An 18,756-nucleotide genomic window follows, 5' to 3' on the forward strand; every position below is an offset into this window, starting at 1 on the left:
AGACCTCAGGAGACACTGAAGGGGGCATAGGCAAAGAGCCAACGTGGAATGTTTGCCAACTCCTGAGCTGGTTTCAGGGCTGGAACAGAGCAGCTCTTGGGCTGGGCAGGGCTTGGAGAAGTAGGCTGTAGGATTAGGATAGGTCACCCCAAGAGGAGTACCTACCCAGCTTGTCAAACAGCTGAGCCCGTAGGCTTTGCCTCTGCTGCCTTCCCTGCCTCACCCCTGGACGGGTTCTGTGTTGGGAGAGCCCCCTGCTTTTGAAACATCTCCTCTAAGACTAGGAGGTGTAGTACCTGCGCTGGGAGCTTACCTTCTGGGGGCCCAGTATACGCAGAAAAGGGGTGCAGGGAAGAGAGTCAGACAAGTGCACACTAAGCCAGTGGTGAGGAAGTGCAGAAGTCCTTCGGGCATGCTGATGGGAGCCTTTGAACAGTTTCAGAGTATTTTACATATAATTCCAGGTGGCTTAAAGGCCGCTGGCTGGGAATCTCCAGCCTGGGCTTCTATAATCAAACCCACGGGCCTGGCTATCTTCAGAAGAGACAGTGCTAGAACTGAGACTCGGGGCCCCTGAGCTTTAGGGTGCTTGGCTTTTACACACTGCAGGCTTGCTATATGAGCAGAATGGAAGTTGGACCTGGGCCTTTAGGGATGGGCCAGATCTATCAGGATCTGAGCCTGGCAAGGGCTGGTACAGCCTGGGGGAGGCATAAGGAAGTGGGCTCTAGAGGGGAAATCATGGGTACAGGTGTGTGAGAGGGAATAATAGAAAATAAGACTGGAAAGGCAGTTGGATCCTGAAGGTCTTGGTCATACAAGGTCTGGGTTTTAATCTATCCTGGGATGAAAAATAGGTTGGTTATATTTTCTTTTTATCTTATTTTTAAATCAGTGAATATTAACTAATACCAAAGGCTTATAATGAAAAGTGTCAGATTTTTGTCCCACTCCTCCCCAACCCCAATCCCCAGAGGCAGTTGATGTAAATTTTCGCTTGTTTATTCTAGGTTTTATCTCCTGAGTTCAAAGTCCTACCTTTATATTGCTATACCTTGATATCACAACTAAGACATTTTGTATTTATTCCGGTACTGTAGAAAAGCATCAGCAATGTTATATCACTTTCCCCCTCATCACCTCAGTAGTATCATATACAGTAAGTTGTATAATTTAATAAAAGCAATAAAATGTTTACATTTTTGACCATGCAAAATGACTACCAGAGAGCCAAGAATAATGCTTATGATGTAATTATGTGTTACGATCACGTTTTGTCTTTTGTACAACTTTCTTGTTTTTTTCTTACAAATAAATGGCTTTCTTACTTGCATATTTCTAAATAAACCTATTATTAAAATTTTACAAATTGTTCCATCATAACCATCATATAAATTTTTTTTTTTTATTAAGTTTTTCCCCAAATGCTATCAGATCATTCATCAGTTTACCCTTTCTCCTGGAGATTTTCCTCCTGGGTGCCTCTGTTCTGCTCCAGTCTGAACTGGTTATTCTCTACACCTAGACTGCTTCCACTTTTCTCCTGTATTGAATCTATGGCTTTCCAGATCTCCTGTTTCTCTCTGTTTGGTGTCCCGCTTATTTTGCTGGAAAACATTCTCTAGTACCTCCCTAAGAAAAAAATGTGTGATAGATAAATGTTCTAAGTCTTTGCCTGTTTGAATGCCTGTTTTTGGGGACCAGATCAATAGTTTGGGTAGAGAAACTAGGTCGTAAATCATTTTCCCAGAAAGGATTTGCAAGAATCATTTTTCAATGTGTTGCTCCGTTGTCTTCAAACACTAGTAGTCTCATTATATCCTAATTCTCTATCCTTTGTTGTGCCACTGGGTTTCGTTTTTGTTTTTTATCTCTGAAAAATTTGCATTTTCCTTTCTATCCCTTATGTTCTTAAGTTTCACATTCATGAGCTTTGGGCTGTCTGTGTTTTTACTTTCTAATTTTTAAGCCAGGCACTTTCAATTGTGACATTAGTATTTCTCAATTTGGGGAAATTTACTTATATTGTTTCTTTCCCTCCGTTTGCTCTGTGTTCTTTACCAAGAACCCCTGTTAGTCTAATGTTGGATTTCTTGGACCTATCCTCTATAAGTTTTATAGTTTTTTTGTTGATTTTCCAATTCATCTTCTTGGAGATTTCCTTAACTTTATCTTCTAATTCTTCTAAATTAGTTAAGAGTGTATCTAAGTGTACAGTTCATAAAACCCAAAGTAACAGTGGCATAAAGATGTAGTTTATTTTTCTTTCATGTAAAGTAAGTCGAGATGGACTGTCTAGGCTGGTCCAGCAGCTCCTTGAAATCACTGGGGCCCGTCTCCTTTCCAACTGTCTGCCATACACAGTGCATGGCTTCTGTCCTCAAGATCATGGCTTTTGGAGTTCCAGCCATCATATTTATCTTCCAGTTCCAGCCATCAGGAAGGAAGAAGCCAACTTCATTCCCTCTATGGAGCCTTCTTGGAAGTCCCACACAGCACCTAATTATGTTGTATGGTTGCACCTAGCTGCAAAGGATCCAGGGAAATGTACTCTTTTGGTGGAGTAAACTGCCATTCTCAATAAAATTAGGGTTCTGTGACTGTAGAAGAAGATGGATGAGTCTTTCAGTTGCTAGTGTGTCATAGTTCAGTTGGTGGCATTTTCCTATCTTAGTCATTCCAAAGATCTTGGCACATCACACAGTTAGTGGTGGATTAGATCAATGGAATATGGTGGCATTCTCTGCACCACCTTCTGTCAGATATTTAACTTTGACCATGACATTTTTAAGAGTTCCTTTTTGTTCTTTGAGTGCATCCTGATCTTGTTTCATGACTACAGTTTTTCTCTTCCTTTCTGGGGATACAAAGTTAGAATCATTTTTTAAGTTTCTTCTCCTTTCTTTGTTTCCTTTTAATCCCTTTTTCTATCTGTTTTGATGTCTGTATTTTAAGTTGGACAGTTTCCTAAAATGGTCATATTTTTTGGTCCATATATATTTTTAAAAAATTTTTTTAACATTTATTTATTTTTGAGACAGAGAGAGACAGAGCATGAACGGGGGAGGGTCAGAGAGAGAGGGAGACACAGAATCTGAAACAGGCTCCAGGCTCTGAGCGGTCAGCACAGAGCCCGACGCGGGGCTCGAACCCACAGACAGGGAGATCGTGACCTGAGCCGAAGTCGGATGCTCAACCGACTGAGCCACCCAGGCGCCCCTGGTCCATATTTTTTTAATAGCTTTCTTGTCATATAATTCACCTGCCATAACATTCACTGACTTAAAATGTATAGTTCAGTGTTTTCTAGTATATTCACGGAGTTGTGCAGCCAGTCAATTTTAGAACATTTTCATCACCTCCAGAATAAGCCCCATACCCTTTAGCTACCACATCCTATGCTCACTCTCCCAGCCTTAGGCAACCACTAATGCTGTCATTATAGCTTTGACTTTTCTGGACATTTCATATAAATGGAATCATACAATATGTGATCCTTTGTGATTGGCTTCTTTCACTTAACATAATGTTTTCAAGGTTCAGCTGTGTTATAGCATGAATCAGTACTTGGTTCCATTTTATGGCTCACTTAGACTCCGTTGCATGGATATACCAAATTTCGTTTATGTGTTCATCAGTTGGTGAACTTTTGTGTTGTTTCCAACTTTTATGAATAATGCTGCTGTGAACTTCATGACAAGTTTTTGTGTGGCCGTAGGTTTTCATTTCTCTTGGGTAGACACTTGTGGAATTGTTGAGTCATATGGCAACTCTTTGCCTTTTTGAGGAGCTGCCAGACAGTCCCCCAAAGCAGCTGCACCATTTTACATTCCCCCCAGTAGTTGTATGAGGGTCCCAGTTCCTCCAGACCCATGCTGACAATTGATATTTTCTGTGATTATACTCATCCTAGTGGGTATGAAGTGGGATTCCTTGCGGTTTTGATTTGCATTTCTCTGTGCTTGTCATTTTTGTATCTTCTTTGGAGAAATGTTTCTTGAGCTCCTTTGCCCATTTTTAAATTGGATTGTCTTTTATTATGGAGTCATGAGTTTATATATTATACATAGAAGTCCCTTATTAGATGTGCGGTTTGGAGATTTGTCTCCCAGTCTGTCAGCTCTCTTTTCACATTCTTGACAGTGTCCTTTGGAGCACAGAGGGTTTTCATTTTGATGAAGTCTGAAGTTCTTTTGTTGTTTATGCCATGCCCATATTTAATAGTTATTGGGAGCTCTGTGTGCAAGGTCGGACTTGACATCTGTTTTTTTTTTTGTTTTTTGTTTTTTTTTAGGAAATCAATAAATGTCAGTATATTTGTTAGACCTTTTTTTTCTTGAGGTGGCTCAGTTTCTCCATAGAAGACTTCTTGAGTTGTGCCCCTGGAAGGGGTATACGTGGTCACTGCATCCGAGGCGTGAGGTAGCAGGAAGGGCTGGGGGGCGCCAAACATTTCTTATGCGGGTTTCACTTAATTCTGTCTTCCCTGTTTGGGCCTGCCCAGGGTCCCTGAAGCCCAAAGCCCTCCTGTTTAATTTCTGAAGATGATTTTTCCCTGGTCTTTTGCTGAAGGGTGGGAGAGGTGGCCCGGAGGCCTAACCATCCTTGGTACTGCCTTTCAGTCAGTTCCTTGTGTAGAAGCCTGTCCCTCCCCTGCCCCCACTGTCCTGGTCCCTCCAGGCCAGAGCCACTGAGGCCTTCTCTCAGGCACACCAGCTCACTTCTTATCTCTAAGCCCTCTGGAGGTGCTTTAGGTTATAATTCCTTTTGCTTCCTTTGCCCCCCAGGGCTCTTTCTAGCTCTGGCCAGCCTTTAGTCTTGAGTTTGCTGAACTTTCTTGTGGTGTGGTCTTGCCTCCATGCTGGATTGAGAAGATCTAGAAGGAGAAGGTTCTGGATTGACGGGCAATGACTGCCATGGGTGAAGGCAGTGGGGGAAGATAGTGGCACACTTGAGAAAGATTTGCTATCCCTTCTCTTTAGTAATAAGGAATCATTGAAGGGTTTTGAACAGGTGGGAAGTGGCCAGAGTTGTCCTGAGTTGAATAATTAGCCATCCAGACTGGAAGCCAATAGGGTAGGTCAGGCAGGCATGTCAGCCTCTTCAGGACCTCAGCCAGAGAGGCTGACATAGCAGGTTGTCCTCCCTTTTTTTTTTTTTCTTTTGTGAGAGAGGGAGAGGGTGCAAGTGAGCAAGGGGCAGAGAGAGAGAGAGAGAGAATCCTACGAGGGGCAGAGAGTGGGAGAAAGAGAAGCAGGGCTCACCCAAAGTAGGGCTCGTGCTCACCGATACAGGGCTTGAACTTCCAAACTGTGAGATCATAACCTGAGTGAGGTGAAGTCAGATGCTCAACCGACTGAGCCACCCAGGGACCTGTTCTCCCTTTTTTCAGGAGGGGCTTAGTCCACCTCACTTCCCTTTTTCCTTTCCCTACTCTCTCTTCCAGCTATGACATGGAAATTGGGGCCAAGAGGCTTTGCCATGGGCTACCATTAGCACTGTCACTGTACAGGCAACTCCTGTTCCTGCTGTGTGTCTAGGGAGGCTTCTGGTCTTTTCTTTGGCGAAGGCTGCACCCTCTCTTGAGTCTTCCTCCTCCAGGCCCCCACATCAGTCCAGGCTTAGCCTTGACTTGGAAGAAGGAACTTGGGAAGGTGATTTGTGGCTCCTTCTCAGCACTGGCTCAGTCACCCTGGGGTTGCAATTTCGGATCAAGAGGAAGGCCTAGTTGGCAGGAAGCATTTATGGGAACAGTACCCTGGAGGAGTGAATGGTATATTTGGGGCCTTTTCACTAGTTCCTGTCTTTTAGTCGTAATATTCTGTATTTTTCTAGCCACCATCCAGACGAGGACCATCCTCAGCCTCCCATCTCACAAAGGCAGGGGAGAACTGAGGCATAGAGTAAGCAGGGGCCTGGCTTTAAGACATCCAGCCAGGGTGAGCCTCTTTTCCTTTGGTCGTTCTTGTGATCTACATGTTGTAAGGTAGGTCAGGGCATTTGGTGGACAATCACACCAGGCACTATTCATCACTTTACATATATCAGCATGTTCCATCCTGGCTGCAACCCCAAAGGCAGGTTCAGTTGACAGCCTTACTCTATAGAGGGGAAGCTGAGGCACAGAGAGGTGAAATGGCTTGCCAGGGTCACGAGGATTCACACGCACTGTGTCTCCAGGGTGTGTGCTCGGAACCATGACACTGAGCTGCCCGACCTTACAGAGTGCCTGGGGTGTACCCTGCTCAGGGTCCTGTGCTCCCCCTGTTCCCATTGGAGAAGGCTCTGGATTGCCTAAGAAAGGATCTGCAAGGCCCTGAGGGACAGCAGAGAATGGCGGTGTGGAGATGGCAGACTTAACTGCGCATTTCTTGTAGAGTTGGGCACTTAGGCCTCTTTGAGTTTTCTAGAGTCCAGACTTCCCTTCCAGAAAATGAAGAAGATTGTCCTGCCAGAGGTGAGAGTTGGGCAGGTAGGGAAAAGGAATTAGAGTGTTCTTGTCCAACCTTGTGGGCTTGTGGCCCACATCCCCTCCTTCTGATGTTTTGGGGGAGGTAGGAGGCAGGGATTGATGGGAGAAGGGAGGGGTGGAAAAAACCAGCAGGTTCCCCTGTGGCCTCTGCGCTGTGCCCGTGGCTGTGCACATAGCCCCCACTGTGTGGACCTGACATGGACCTTGTCTTCCAAGAGCTCACCTGCCAAGTGGGAGAATCCAGAGCAGATCTCAGGGTCCCGGGACAGTAACCAGGATATAGGGGAGCATGGTGGGCCACAAGTGGGGCCCTTCCAGTGTGCCATGGGAGAGCAGGGGGGCAGCAGTGGGGCCCAGCTGGGCTGTAGAGGCTCTTGTCTCCTTTCTGCCGCTTGAGAACTGTGATGACCTAAGCAGATCTCAGCCTCCCTGGGCCTGTTTCTCTGAACAGTCAGCAGATTTGTTCTTGAGGGCCTGCAGGAGGCTGTCTCTCTGAGGACCCCGATGTGTGAGGGTTCTGCTGGCACTGAAGGGAGGCTGTGTGCCTGCCTTGCCCCTGCCCCTTGCCTGAGCCCCTAGAGCCAGGCCCTCTCTGAAGGCCAGACACTTGGTCAGGGTGAGGACGGGTGAAATCGGAGATGGGGGCATGGCAGCAGCCAGGGCACCTTGGCAGCCATCTGGTCCCTCCTGGGTGGGGAGGGCAGAGCCACCAGGGAGTACAAATCTGTGATGGGGGAAAATAAATGCTCCTGTTTGCTAACCATGAGACTTTTGGTCAGCCATGGGGTCCTCACAGCCAGCTCTGGCGTTCCCAGCCATCTGGAATTCTCTTCTCCTGCCCACTTGCCTCGCCGCTCCCTCCCCTGCTGTGAGCTGCTGTGAGACCAACCACACACAGTTAGGAGAGCTGAGCAGACAAGGAAACAAAGCCCCCTCCCCCAAAGCCTCCCTTTCTTCTCCAGCCTGGCAGTGTTCTTCTGGTCCAGCCTAGGCCTTGACTGTGCATGCTGGGGAGCTGATCAGGGTCTGCTTGGAGGAGGACTTTAATACCCCCAACCCAGCCTCCTAGCCCACCCCCCGTTGAAAGTTACTGTTCTTTGATGGGATTGCGGTATTAGTTCCTAGGCTCATGGCTGCCGGGACAAATCATTTCCAGCTGGAGCTGGCATCTGGGTGCAGGAGGGGTTGAGTTGTGAGGCTGTGCTCTGTTGGATGTGACATGCACGGTCTAGAGCAGGGACTGAGAAGCTGAATCCCTCCCTCCTTCCCCACAACACAGGAGACCAGCTGAGGCCACCTCTGTCCTTGGGGCGGGGGAGAGAGGACTCTTAGACACTGATGGTTGTTAACACCAGTCTGTAAATTGAAAATGTTGGGCAGAGGTGAGCTGAGGCCTTGGAGGGAGGCGAGTACCCCAGACTGGTCCGCATCCCAGCCTGCTGCTCCCTTTGGGCCCTGACATTTCTCTCAGGCACATACCAGCACATGACAATGAATCTGAGCCCCTCTGGCCCCCACTCCTGGGCTGCGGCTGTCTCGGCTCATCTGTCAGTCACCCGATCCCCCACACCTGTTCCAGGCCCCGCCTGGGCTGCCCACCCGCATCACAGCTATGAATAGGGTGAAGGGAGGGGAGCATGGGGGCACTCAGAGGGCAGGAGGGCGAGGGGGGGCAGTCTTCCTCTTAGGCTGAGAAAGGTAAGCCATGCTTATTAGAGTAAGGGGGAATGTAAGGGTGGACAGGAAGTGCCTGAAGTGTGGCTGCAGGAGGGGGTGGGGTAGTAACTAGGAGGATGGGGCACTGAGGGCTAGAGGGGGTGCTGAGAGTGGGTTGTCTGTGTCCCCGGCTGCCTCTCCAGGATCCGTGCAGCATAATCACAGGGCAGGTCCCGGGGCAGACTTTGGATGGTCATTGGCGGGATGTTTATCTCTCTCCCACTACCTCCTTAGCTCTCTCCCTCTTTCTCTGTCCTCTCTACCACTCAAAACACCATCGCATTTATCCTACTTGCTGTCCTACGAGTTCCAAATTCCTTGACAGCAGAGACAATGTCTCAGCCTCTCTGAGCCCCAACCCCCTTGGCTGTGCTGGGGGCGGGGAGCAGGATAAAGTGGGTGACCGAGAGATGGAAGGGCCAGGTGAGTGGAGGGCTCTGACCAAGACCTGGGACAGAGGAGGGTGCGGAGGTTGCAGGGGGAGGTTGGCAGGGGTGGGGTGGGGTGGGAGGTGTGGGGCTCATCTCTCTCCCCGCTCAGTGCCACCGAAAGGTGAGAGGTTGAACAGCCACACGTGGCCTTTGTTACAGGCACACCTCACACCAGGTATGGTCCAAACCCTGGGAGAGCTTAGTCCTTGCTGGCAGGGTGCCTACCATCTGGAAGGGGCCACGGCCATCCGAACAGATCCTACCAGCACAAGGTGATGAAGGGCATGTCACGTCCAGGGCACTGCAGGGGTGCTAGGCAGCCATGACCTTTGTGTGCTGGGAAGAACCAGGGAGGGATTGGACCAGTCCTGCCCAGCCATGGTGCACAGCATTCTTTTAGGTGACATATGAATAAATATTTCTTCTTTAGTAGTCATGCTGTTGTTATTATATGTATCAGAAAAAATAGAATCCCTGACTGATTTCATGGGTATTATTGCTTACTTAGCATGGAGTTAGGGAACGAGTTGATTTAAGAGAAACCAGTAGGGGCATGGTAAGGCCTGTGGTAGGTGGGACACACGTACCCGTTAATCAAGAGGAGGCTGGCAGGGGCTATAGTCTGAGTGCTACTATCTTATGCCCTGGCCTTGCCACTTGGCTGGCACCCATCATCCCGTATTCGGGTGCCTGCCCTCCCGGGCAGCCGGGCTTCCTGCCAGCTCTTTTTCACACTTCTGCCCTGCGCTAAAAGCTGCAGCATACTTTGAGCAAACTGTTCCTTTTTAAAGAAGTCTGGCAAACTTCGTCTCCCAGGAGGAGCATGTGACTTAGCAGGGAAAATAGCTGGATTTTGAGCCCAGTTCACCTTATACTTAACTGCAAAGCTTTGGGCCAGTCCCAGCTGCCGTCAGTGTGCAACCCACCGAGGCCTGGTCCACCCCAGCCAGGACTTGGGCCCTCTCTCTTGCCGGGCCCCATCCCCACCACAGAGTACTGAGACAGGCCAGCCCGGGGGCGGGACGGGGGGTGTTCACAACACTGCTGTTTATTTCAGAGGCTGAGCATTGACTTGAATGTAGCCGTAATTCCTTTTTTTCCTGTCTTCCCAGTGGCCTCATTAAAACCATCACAGACTACACTAAACATATGCCATTCTATTCAACATGAAAACACCCTTTTTTCTTTTTCTCATCATAAAAGGAACACATCCACATTCTGTTCCATAACCATAACCTGCTTTTTTTTTTTTCACTTAACAATTGTTGTAGTCAATTCACAATAGTAAATACAGGTCCTTCTCAACAGTTTTTGTGGCTACATAATATTTCTGTTGTGCCGTAAGACATTCAATGCCCTCCACCAGTCTAGAGAATGTTCTTGTTCTTGGAAAATTTCTTTCCCCAAAGTAGAGAAAAATAATGACTGAGCTTCCCCTAATGGCCAGTAACAGAACTGCCTGTGCCTGGCTCTAAATGGTGCCAGAGGCTTCCTGGGGTTCTGGGGATCCCCTTATTTTGTGCAGAAGAGTCCTTGGTGTCAGGATCTAGACACCAAGGGTCTAGAGCTTCTACTGCATCTGCAGGGCTCACTCTGAGTCCAGCTTGGCAGTGATTTCAGATAAGTGTGTAGGCGGGACGAGAGGCTCCACCCTCAGAATGAACCTTTTTAAATCTGTGCATTTGTTCTGGGTCCTAAGTGGCTCTGTTAGCACCCCTGGTTCGGATGGAATGATTTGATGTGGGGCCTAAGTTCTGGGGATAGGGACCCCCAAGTGGTTCAGGGCTTCTGAAATACAGTTCTTGCCTCAGAGTCTCCAAGGCACTGAATTATCTCATCCAGTGTCTCCCTTCCTGTCCTGTAACTCTGCCAGATTTGGGTAAGCACTGGAGTCGGAGCCTGAAGACCTGGGACCCATCCCTTGTCAGCTGTGTGGTGTTGGGCAGGGCCTGTGGTCAGGGAGCCTCACTGATCAGACCGAGGCCGAGATCCGTGTGTGAAATCAGGAATCTTACTCCACCTTTTCTAATCAACCCAACATCAAGCAGATGCTTCGGGCTCTGCTTTCAGGAGGGGAGGAAAAGCTGTGTGTTGGAGAATAGCAAGAAGCTGATCTAGAGGACCAGAGGCTCACAAGCCAGGCTGGAGAGTGAGAGCAGTGTTCTCTGATGGCAAGGGGCTCGGTGAGAGGGTTTTAACTATGGGGTGATGCAATCAGACTTGTTTTTCGGAGAGAACTCTGAGAAGTTAGAGAATGAACCAGAGGGAAGAAGACTGGTGTTGGGATTAGTCTGGAGGCTGAAACAGAGATGTAAGAAGGTCAAGGGTAGCTAGACTCAGTAATGCTGTAGAGATGGGTGAGAGGCCAACCCCCAGAGCCATTTCCAAAAGAGCATTGGCAGGGTCCAGTGGCCAGCTGGACTGGAGGATGAGACATAGTCAAGTCCCAGCTTCTCCTCCATGTACCAGCACCCCCTCCCACTCTCCACTCTGCCAGTCTCCCATTCTGGCTTTCTGTTCCCACGCTTACTTCACCATTAGGATGGACTCTGGAGAGGATCTGATAAATTCATACTAAAATAGAAATGACTGATATAGATTCAGATGTTTGCAGTTTAACAAGAGCAGAGCCTTAGACTATAGGACTTGAAGTCCTAAGGACAAAATTGGGGGCCCCACCTGCTGGGTGTGTTGGTGCCTAAATGGGTAGCAGAGGCCTGAAACTAACACAGGTGCCAGTGTTCTCTTTTTCCATTGTTTAGACAACACAACCTGATCTTATACCAGGCCTGGATATGGAGAAAGGTGGAAGCTTTCCAAGATCCTACTGTCCAAGTTCTTTTTAGGCCCTCCTGATGTCTTCCCTGGCCCTAGAACCTGGACTGTGGCCCCAGGCTTCTTTCTGACTCTACCCCTGGTGGAGCCCCTGCTGACTCACCTGTCCACTGCTTGTCTTCCCTGTGTCTTCCTCCAGGCAGACCTCAACACCAACATCGAGGATGAAGGCAGCTCCTTCTACGGAGTCTCCAGCCAATATGAGAGTCCGGAGAACATGATAATCACTTGCTCCACCAAGGTCTGCTCCTTCGGCAAGCAGGTGGTAGAGAAAGTGGAGGTAGGAGCCCTCCCCATATGTTTGTTAAACCAGGCCCCTTGCTGCTTCAGGTTGGCCTTCATCCCTGTCCCCCCCACCCCACCTCTTTCCCCAGATTTGTGTGAGTCAGTGAGCTCTTCCCCTCATAAATAAGTCTGTTACCTATTGGCAACCCACCTCATGTCAAACACAGACGCCGGGCTGGCACCAGGGAAGAGACAGTGCCCCCCATCCCAAGGCTTGTCAGCCCTGGCTGCACCTTCGGTCATCTGGGGACTTTGGAAACACACCAGTGCCTGAACCCCACTCCACAGCAATAGTAGTTTATAAGATGCTCTTCCAGTTATTTTTTTTTTTAATTTTTTTTTTAACGTTTATTTATTTTTGAGACAGAGAGAGACAGAGCATGAATGGGGGAGGGTCACAGAGAGAGGGAGACACAGAATCTGAAACAGGCTCCAGGCTCTGAGCTGTCAGCACAGAGCCTGACGCGGGGCTCAAACCCACGGACCGTGAGATCATGACCTGAGCCGAAGTCGGACGCTTAACCGACCGAGCCACCCAGGCGCCCCTCTTCCAGTTATTTTTAAATAAAATTTTATTTTAAGATAATTATGGTTCCACACGTAATGCAATTGTAACCCCATGTACCCTTAATCGGGCAACATCTTGCATAACTAGAGCATAATATTGGCCACCAGAAAATTGACATTGATGCAGCCCAGCAATACGGTTCGGGTGTCACCTGTTTACATGCTGTCATTTGTGCACGTTAGCGTGTGTTAGTGTGGAGTCAGGACTGAGTCATCGCTCTGTCCCATCTCGCCTAGTGCCGCTACACTCAATGCTCCTTCCTCCCGTACCTGGCCTGCCTATCACTGAGGGAGGAGGGGGGCTCTGTTCTCAAGGGCCTCCAGGCCTCCTGCCTTTTCTTCCTACTTGAGAGTGAGTGGGTCATGGAGCTTCCCTGTGGAGTTGGGCCTGGGCTGGAGGTGGTCCAAAGAGATTCTAAGCCTCCGCTGCTCCCTGGGTCCTGCAGACCGAGTATGCCCGCTATGAGAATGGCCACTACTCATACCGCATTCATCGGTCCCCACTCTGCGAGTACATGATCAATTTCATCCATAAGCTGAAGCACCTGCCCGAGAAATACATGATGAACAGCGTGCTGGAGAACTTCACCATCCTGCAGGTGTGTGTGTGTGGAGGGGACAGGGGCCCCGCACGTGTGGGGTGGGAGCGGATTGGTAGGTAGAGCAATTGGCATGCCCTTGTTTGGGGCTCACCTTTTTCATCTTTTTCATCACTTGCAGGTGGTCACCAACAGAGACACGCAGGAGACCTTGCTGTGCGTTGCTTATGTCTTTGAGGTGTCAGCCAGCGAGCACGGGGCTCAGCACCATATCTACCGGCTGGTGAAAGAATAAGAGACTCAGGGAGCAGGGAGGGGGGAAGTGACATCGTGTGTGCAGGGACATGGGGAGGGGATCTGTGGGGGCGGCCCCTGAAGTGCCAGGAGAGCTGAGAGGTCATGACTCTTCCTATCCAGGAACAAACTGTGCCTGAACCTGCAATGCCCAATCCCAAATAAACCCAAGATGGTGTGTATTTTCAGAGGACCTGATCTGGCTGTATGAGCCTCGGGAGGGACTGTGGGAGAAGGGGAACCGACTGGGAAGCAGGCCAGAAGCAGTTCCCGAAATCCCCAGTGGACTCAGCCAGGAACGTCGCCAGATGCTGAAGCTCAAGATAGGATGGCTCCTCTGCTGCTATCGAGTCCTGCACTGTGCTGCTGGCCACCCTGGGAGGCCTGAGGATAGGCTCGCGGGTTCTCTGTTCCTCCTCTGCTGTCATCGAGCCCTGCACTGTGCTGCTGGCCACCCTGGGAGGCCTGAGGATAGGCTTGTGGGTTCTGTGCATATCCATGTGTGCACGTGTGGGACTTGTGCACGGCCCTGGCCACCTCTGTTGCCCCTTCCCCAGCACAGTTAGCAGGGAGGCTTGGTCCAGCCCGGGGGCTGGATTTGGGGTGTGGAGGTGACAGTTGTTGGAAAGGTTGGAAGGGGACACAGCCAGAGCTCTCTAGATAGTTTCTATCCGTCCATCCCCAGTGGGCATAGATTCCATGGTCATGCTGGCTGCTTCGGAGTAGCTGTCGCAGATCATAGGAGCTTGAGACAGGGAGGGTGAGAGGGGTGGCATGGAAGCCAGCCTGCAGAGTTTAGGTGGTGAGGCTGGTATCACACAGCATCCTTTGTGGGGGGTGAAGGCCAAGAAAATGGGTCAGAGGTCTGCAGTGCACCAGTAGTCTCTGAGACCACACAGTTCTGATGATCTGTGAGTCCTCCCTGGGCTCCCCTCCACCCCCAGCCGGGGTGCCTGCTGGGTGGTGACTGCCTCGGAGTCAGTCCAGACTATCCACTCCCTCCCCAGACAGTAGTAGTTTCTGTACTCCCTGTGGGTGGAGGAGGGGGGTGAAACCCTCTCTGGGCCTTGAGGGAACCAGTGAAGGGTTCCCTGGTTCATCTCTTTTGAGAAGTGCATGGGCTTAGGGTTTTGGTGGTCCTGGCTTCAGTCCTGGTATTTTTTAGCTGTCTGACCTTGGGCAAATTTCTCTACCTGTCTGAGCCTTAGTGTCCTTTGCTCTCTCTAAAAGGGAAGGCAATAGTACCTACCTTAGAAGGCCTTAGTGAGAAAGAGAGCTAATGTCTATAAAAGTGCCTGGTGCAAGATGCACTAATTAAGTGTTGTTAATTAGTTTATCCCTCCCTTCCTTCAGGGGGGCCGGGGCCTGGGCCTGGCTCTTTGCTGCCATCTAGTGGCCCTCTGTTATCATCCACAGCAGGAACCACAATTCCAGCAACCTGGAGCAGAAGGGGAAGAAGATTCAACCTACCAGTGTTTACTTTGTGTCCAGCACTCAGGGAGATATATTATGGGAATACAAAAGTGAGTAAAATAGCATTTAGGAGGTGTTATGGTGGTTAGGATCAAGGGCTCGAGTCAAACAGCTAGGATTGGAATCCTGGCACTCAGCCACTGACTAGCTATGTGACCTTGGGGGGCAAGTTACTTAATGTCACTATGCCTCAGTTTCCCCATCTGTAAAATGGGTATAATAAGAGTACCTACCTCGTATACGTAGAGTGCCTAGCATAGTGCCGAGCACATAAGTATGTTTGATAAATATACATTATTATTCATAGCAGGAGCTCGCAATCTAAAAAGCCAGATTGGATAACTCTTAAGTGGGGTTGGCTGGTCCTCACAGAAACTGGAGTTCAGAGATGGTAGAGAGCGGGGTGTGGAAGATCCAGGGAAGAGGTTGCGATTGAGAGGGGCTGCCCCTTAAAGGGTTTAGATAAGCAATGTTTAGATCAGCAGATAGGATGAGGGCTGGCCAGTGCTCCAGATGGGGAAAAGAAGCTGGCTATCCAGTTTTCTACCTCACAGGCCAGGACTGCCACTTCTCATCAAGAAGCAACTTTAAGCAGACGCCTCTGGACGGCTGCTAGACCTCGTGCCAAGTTACATAACCACTCTATGCGGGGCCGGCTCGCATCAAAAGATGTGATGTGGAGGTGGGGCCTGGGGTCCGGGAGTGTCTGAGCAGACCACGTGTGCTCACGTGTCCGTGGGCGGGTTTGCGTGAGCCTGTCCCACCCCACCCCTAGTCACTGTCACAAGCCTTGCCCTCTCCCCGCATCTTTCCCCTCAGGCTATTTGGATAAGGGGCACCTTATGCCTATACTTCTAGCTTGACTGTGAACCTCTAGGTAAATATGCAGGAAGGATGTGTGAGCAGCCTCTTGGCCGTGGCACAAATGCACGAGTCAAGGAGATGATCTTTTGTGTTATGGGTGGAAAGGAGTCAGTGCAGGTGTGGGGGCCAAGTGTTGGCTGTGCATTTTCCCTTTTCTTTATGACCTGACCTCAGTAGCTTAATGGAAAGTCATGTACTTACAGCCGTAAGTTCCAGGCCAGTCAGCCACAGGAATGCAGACGTAGGTGCCTTTCCCCTGGTGCAGTGCAGACTGCGGCCATGCGGGCAAGTGGGAGCCCTGGCCTGGCCCGCCTCTCCTGCTAGGCATCTCTGACACTGACTGCCCTGCGGCCCGAGGTGGGTGCCCTTCCTTGCCTTTCGGCCTTGGCACCAAATGTTCCCCTGGCCAGTTGTGCCCTGCCCTTCTCCCACTGGAGAACTGTTACATTCTTCAGGAGCTGGTGTGCACTCACCCCTTCTCATGCAGAAGGGTTAGCCACACCTGCCCTTATGCGGCAGAAGCCTTCTATTCCTGACCCCTTGGACACCTGTGACATGGTACCAGAACATAGGCACCCTGTCACCTCTTCTAATCCTCACCCAGTGGGTATTGTGCTGTCCCCCTTTGAAAGATGAGGAAAGGGGCACAGAGAAGTAAACTAACTTGCTTAGAGTATTAATGCATTTTTTTCATTCAGTTAGCAAATATTTACTTAATTTCTGCTCTGTGCCAGGCACTGGGAACATATCACTGACCAAGACAGATGCGGTCCCTGGGGAGCTTACATTTCATTGAGGAGGGAAACAAAGCACATAACAGGATGTGCAGACCATGGCAAGTGCTTTCACGGCAGTGAGGGGTGCTGAGAGTCACTGGGAAAGCCTCTCCCGCCCGGGGAAGGTGAGGGAAGGCATTCTGAGTAGAGGCAGGGAGGTTTGGGTGCAGGGCAGGTGCAGAGAGGAGGTGTGTGCCAGGTACAGAGAGCAAGAGCTGCACAGGCTAAGGTACGGAGGCAGCAGGGGCTAGATCCTGGTCGGGCCAGCCGCCCAGACTGGGGTGGGGGCCAGGGTGGGGGCCAGGCAATCCAACTTCCTCCGCAGCCCAACACCCCCTTGCTTGGCAAGGTCTTTGGGTTTTACTCCTTGTGAAGGGAGATCCTGGAAGTGTTTGAAACAAGCAGTAAATATTTTTGGTCTTTAATCTTTGCCTTTTTTTTTTAGAAATAAATGGTGGAGCTGCTGTGGACCACAGAGAAGCACATGTAATTGTCTGCTTCTGAGTCTGTCTTTCCTCTTAGACTCAGCTTCTGTGGGTGGAGACTGTAGCTTCCTTGGTCTGTTGCTTTCTGTAAACCAAACACCACATCTGGAACATAGCAGGTGCTCAGTAAGCATGTGCTGAAGGAGTGCACACATACAAGGCAATGTGATCCTTGCCATTGGGGCCTGGGAGGTGAGTGAGGGCTCTGAGCCCTCTGGACCCCTTTGCCCTCTCAACACATCTAGAGGTAGCAGGGAGCGTCACTGAGATAGGGAAGTGGAAACAGACCTCCTGTCTCCTGGCGTCTGACAGTGACTGAGCAGATTGCCTCAGGGGCCCCCAGTGAACTTCCATAGAGTGAGATGATCTTCCTAATGAGAGAAACTCACACAGAAGGACCTTAGGGTGCATGTGCATGCATGTGCGTGTGGATACCAACTCTGCCCTTTTGGGACTAAAGCCAGTGGAGTAAGGATCAGTGGCGGCTGTATCAGGCTGCTCATAGACTGTTTGTGCTTAATCCATCACTTGTGCCCTCTAACCAGCTGTAGGCTTCAGAGGACAGTGGGCAGGGTGAGAACGGGCTGGAAGTAGGAGGGCAGGCATTTCATATAAGCAGGGGTGGGGGCAGCAGGGAGCTCCTGACAGTCTGCAGCATTGGGCCTGGTGCAGGGCTCCCAGCTCACCTGGGCTGAGTCTGCACAGAGGGGGAATGTGTGAAAGAGCAGTGGTGTGTTTTACCCCAGGGGCAGTTATGCCCAGTGACCACTGTGTTTGACTCTTACATTGTCTGTTATGTCCGCTCCAAAAATGAAAACAAAGAGCTTTTCCCCAAAGAGTTCAATCTCTATGTAAGTTGTTCTTAAGAACTAAAACCCTAGAGCCAGGTTGCTGGAGGGCCAAATTGACTGCTTCTAAGTTATGTGATCTTGGGCAAACAGCTTACCCTCTCAGAGCCTTCATAACCCTATTTGTGAAATGGGAAGAAAATGGCTCTGACTTTAGGTTGCTATCAGCAGAAAGGTGACAGAGTATATGTGAAGGAGTAGCACTGTGCCTAGCTCACGCGAGCACTCAGTGAGTGGTCATAACTTAGGTATATTAAAGCCTGCACTGACTGTTCTTCCCACCAGGAAAGCGCACGCGCGTGCGTTTAGGGGGGAGAAAAGCTCTGCTCTAATTTCTCCCAGAGTCCATAAGGAGGCCAGGGGCTCTTAGTTTAGTGGGAACTGTCCAGCACAGACACAATGCTTAGAGTTTCATCCTCAGGCCTCAGAAATGGTCAAGGAAGTGTTCTTAAATGAGGAAAATAACTTTGTGGCCCATGAGGGGAAGGAGACCCCAAGGAAGGGTCTCGAAAGGGAGCACAGAACAAATGGTGGGCTAAGAGACTGTCCAGAATTTAGATTTACTTCCCAAGAGAGGATGGGGGAGGTGGTCCGGCCCCTTTGCAGAAGGCTGGAGCCCAATGGGTGGAAATGGCTAAAGGTCTTTTTATTTTTAAGCTCATGGATGTCTAATATTCAACTTTAAGGGTTTTCTTTTTTTTTTTTTTTTTTTTTTTTGTATTTTTGCTATGTAACCCCCCTTTGTGTCCCCAAATCTTCAGTAAAGTCTGCTACATACACAAAGGCCTTTGTGCGAGTGATTTCTTTTTATGGAATTGAGAGAGTCCCATCTGTGAATAGAGCCCCAAAACAGCAGCAGCAGGTTGGGGCCACAGAGGCAGCACAAACTGAACCGTGTCAGTGGAAGCAGGAATTCAGAGCCCACGTGAGCCGCCTCCAGCCAGCCCAGTCCCTCCCAAGAGAATAGAAAGCCCTTAGGGGTGCCTGCAAACGGGGTAAAGTTCAAGCCTGTGCCGTTGGGCTAGCAAAGCACAAGAGCCTTGGCTGCCAGCCGCGTTTCATAAATGCCTCACCAACGCCTAAGTGAGGAGGTTCTGGCGCCAGGTTCTGTGAGCACTGCAGTTTTAGAAGCAGAGTGTTAGGTGCTTAATAAACAACAAAAGGACACAAA

The 18,756-nt window shown here is 49.8% G+C and overlaps 1 protein-coding gene across 10 annotated transcripts in view; it reads left to right on the top strand.

The window, feature by feature from the left end:
• The window catches only part of TEAD4 (TEA domain transcription factor 4), a 70,477-nt gene extending 52,109 nt beyond the window's left edge, over positions 1-18,368 (top strand). For 9 of the 10 annotated variants that reach the window (XM_078450170.2, XM_060658687.3, XM_078450169.2 and 6 more), the window contains 3 exons: positions 11,594-11,734; positions 12,753-12,905; positions 13,027-18,368. In XM_078450170.2, the coding sequence (XP_078306296.1) occupies positions 11,594-11,734; positions 12,753-12,905; positions 13,027-13,140 (408 nt within the window). In that variant the 3' untranslated portion in view covers positions 13,141-18,368. The remainder of the gene's footprint in view (positions 1-11,593; positions 11,735-12,752; positions 12,906-13,026) is intronic. The other variant, XR_009617508.3, reaches the window with a different exon arrangement.
• Positions 18,369-18,756: the final 388 nt, after the last annotated feature.

The sequence above is a fragment of the Panthera onca genome, chromosome B4 (genome assembly GCF_046562875.1).
Source record: "Panthera onca isolate mPanOnc1 chromosome B4, mPanOnc1 haplotype 2, whole genome shotgun sequence".
Taxonomy (NCBI): Eukaryota; Metazoa; Chordata; class Mammalia; order Carnivora; family Felidae; genus Panthera; species Panthera onca.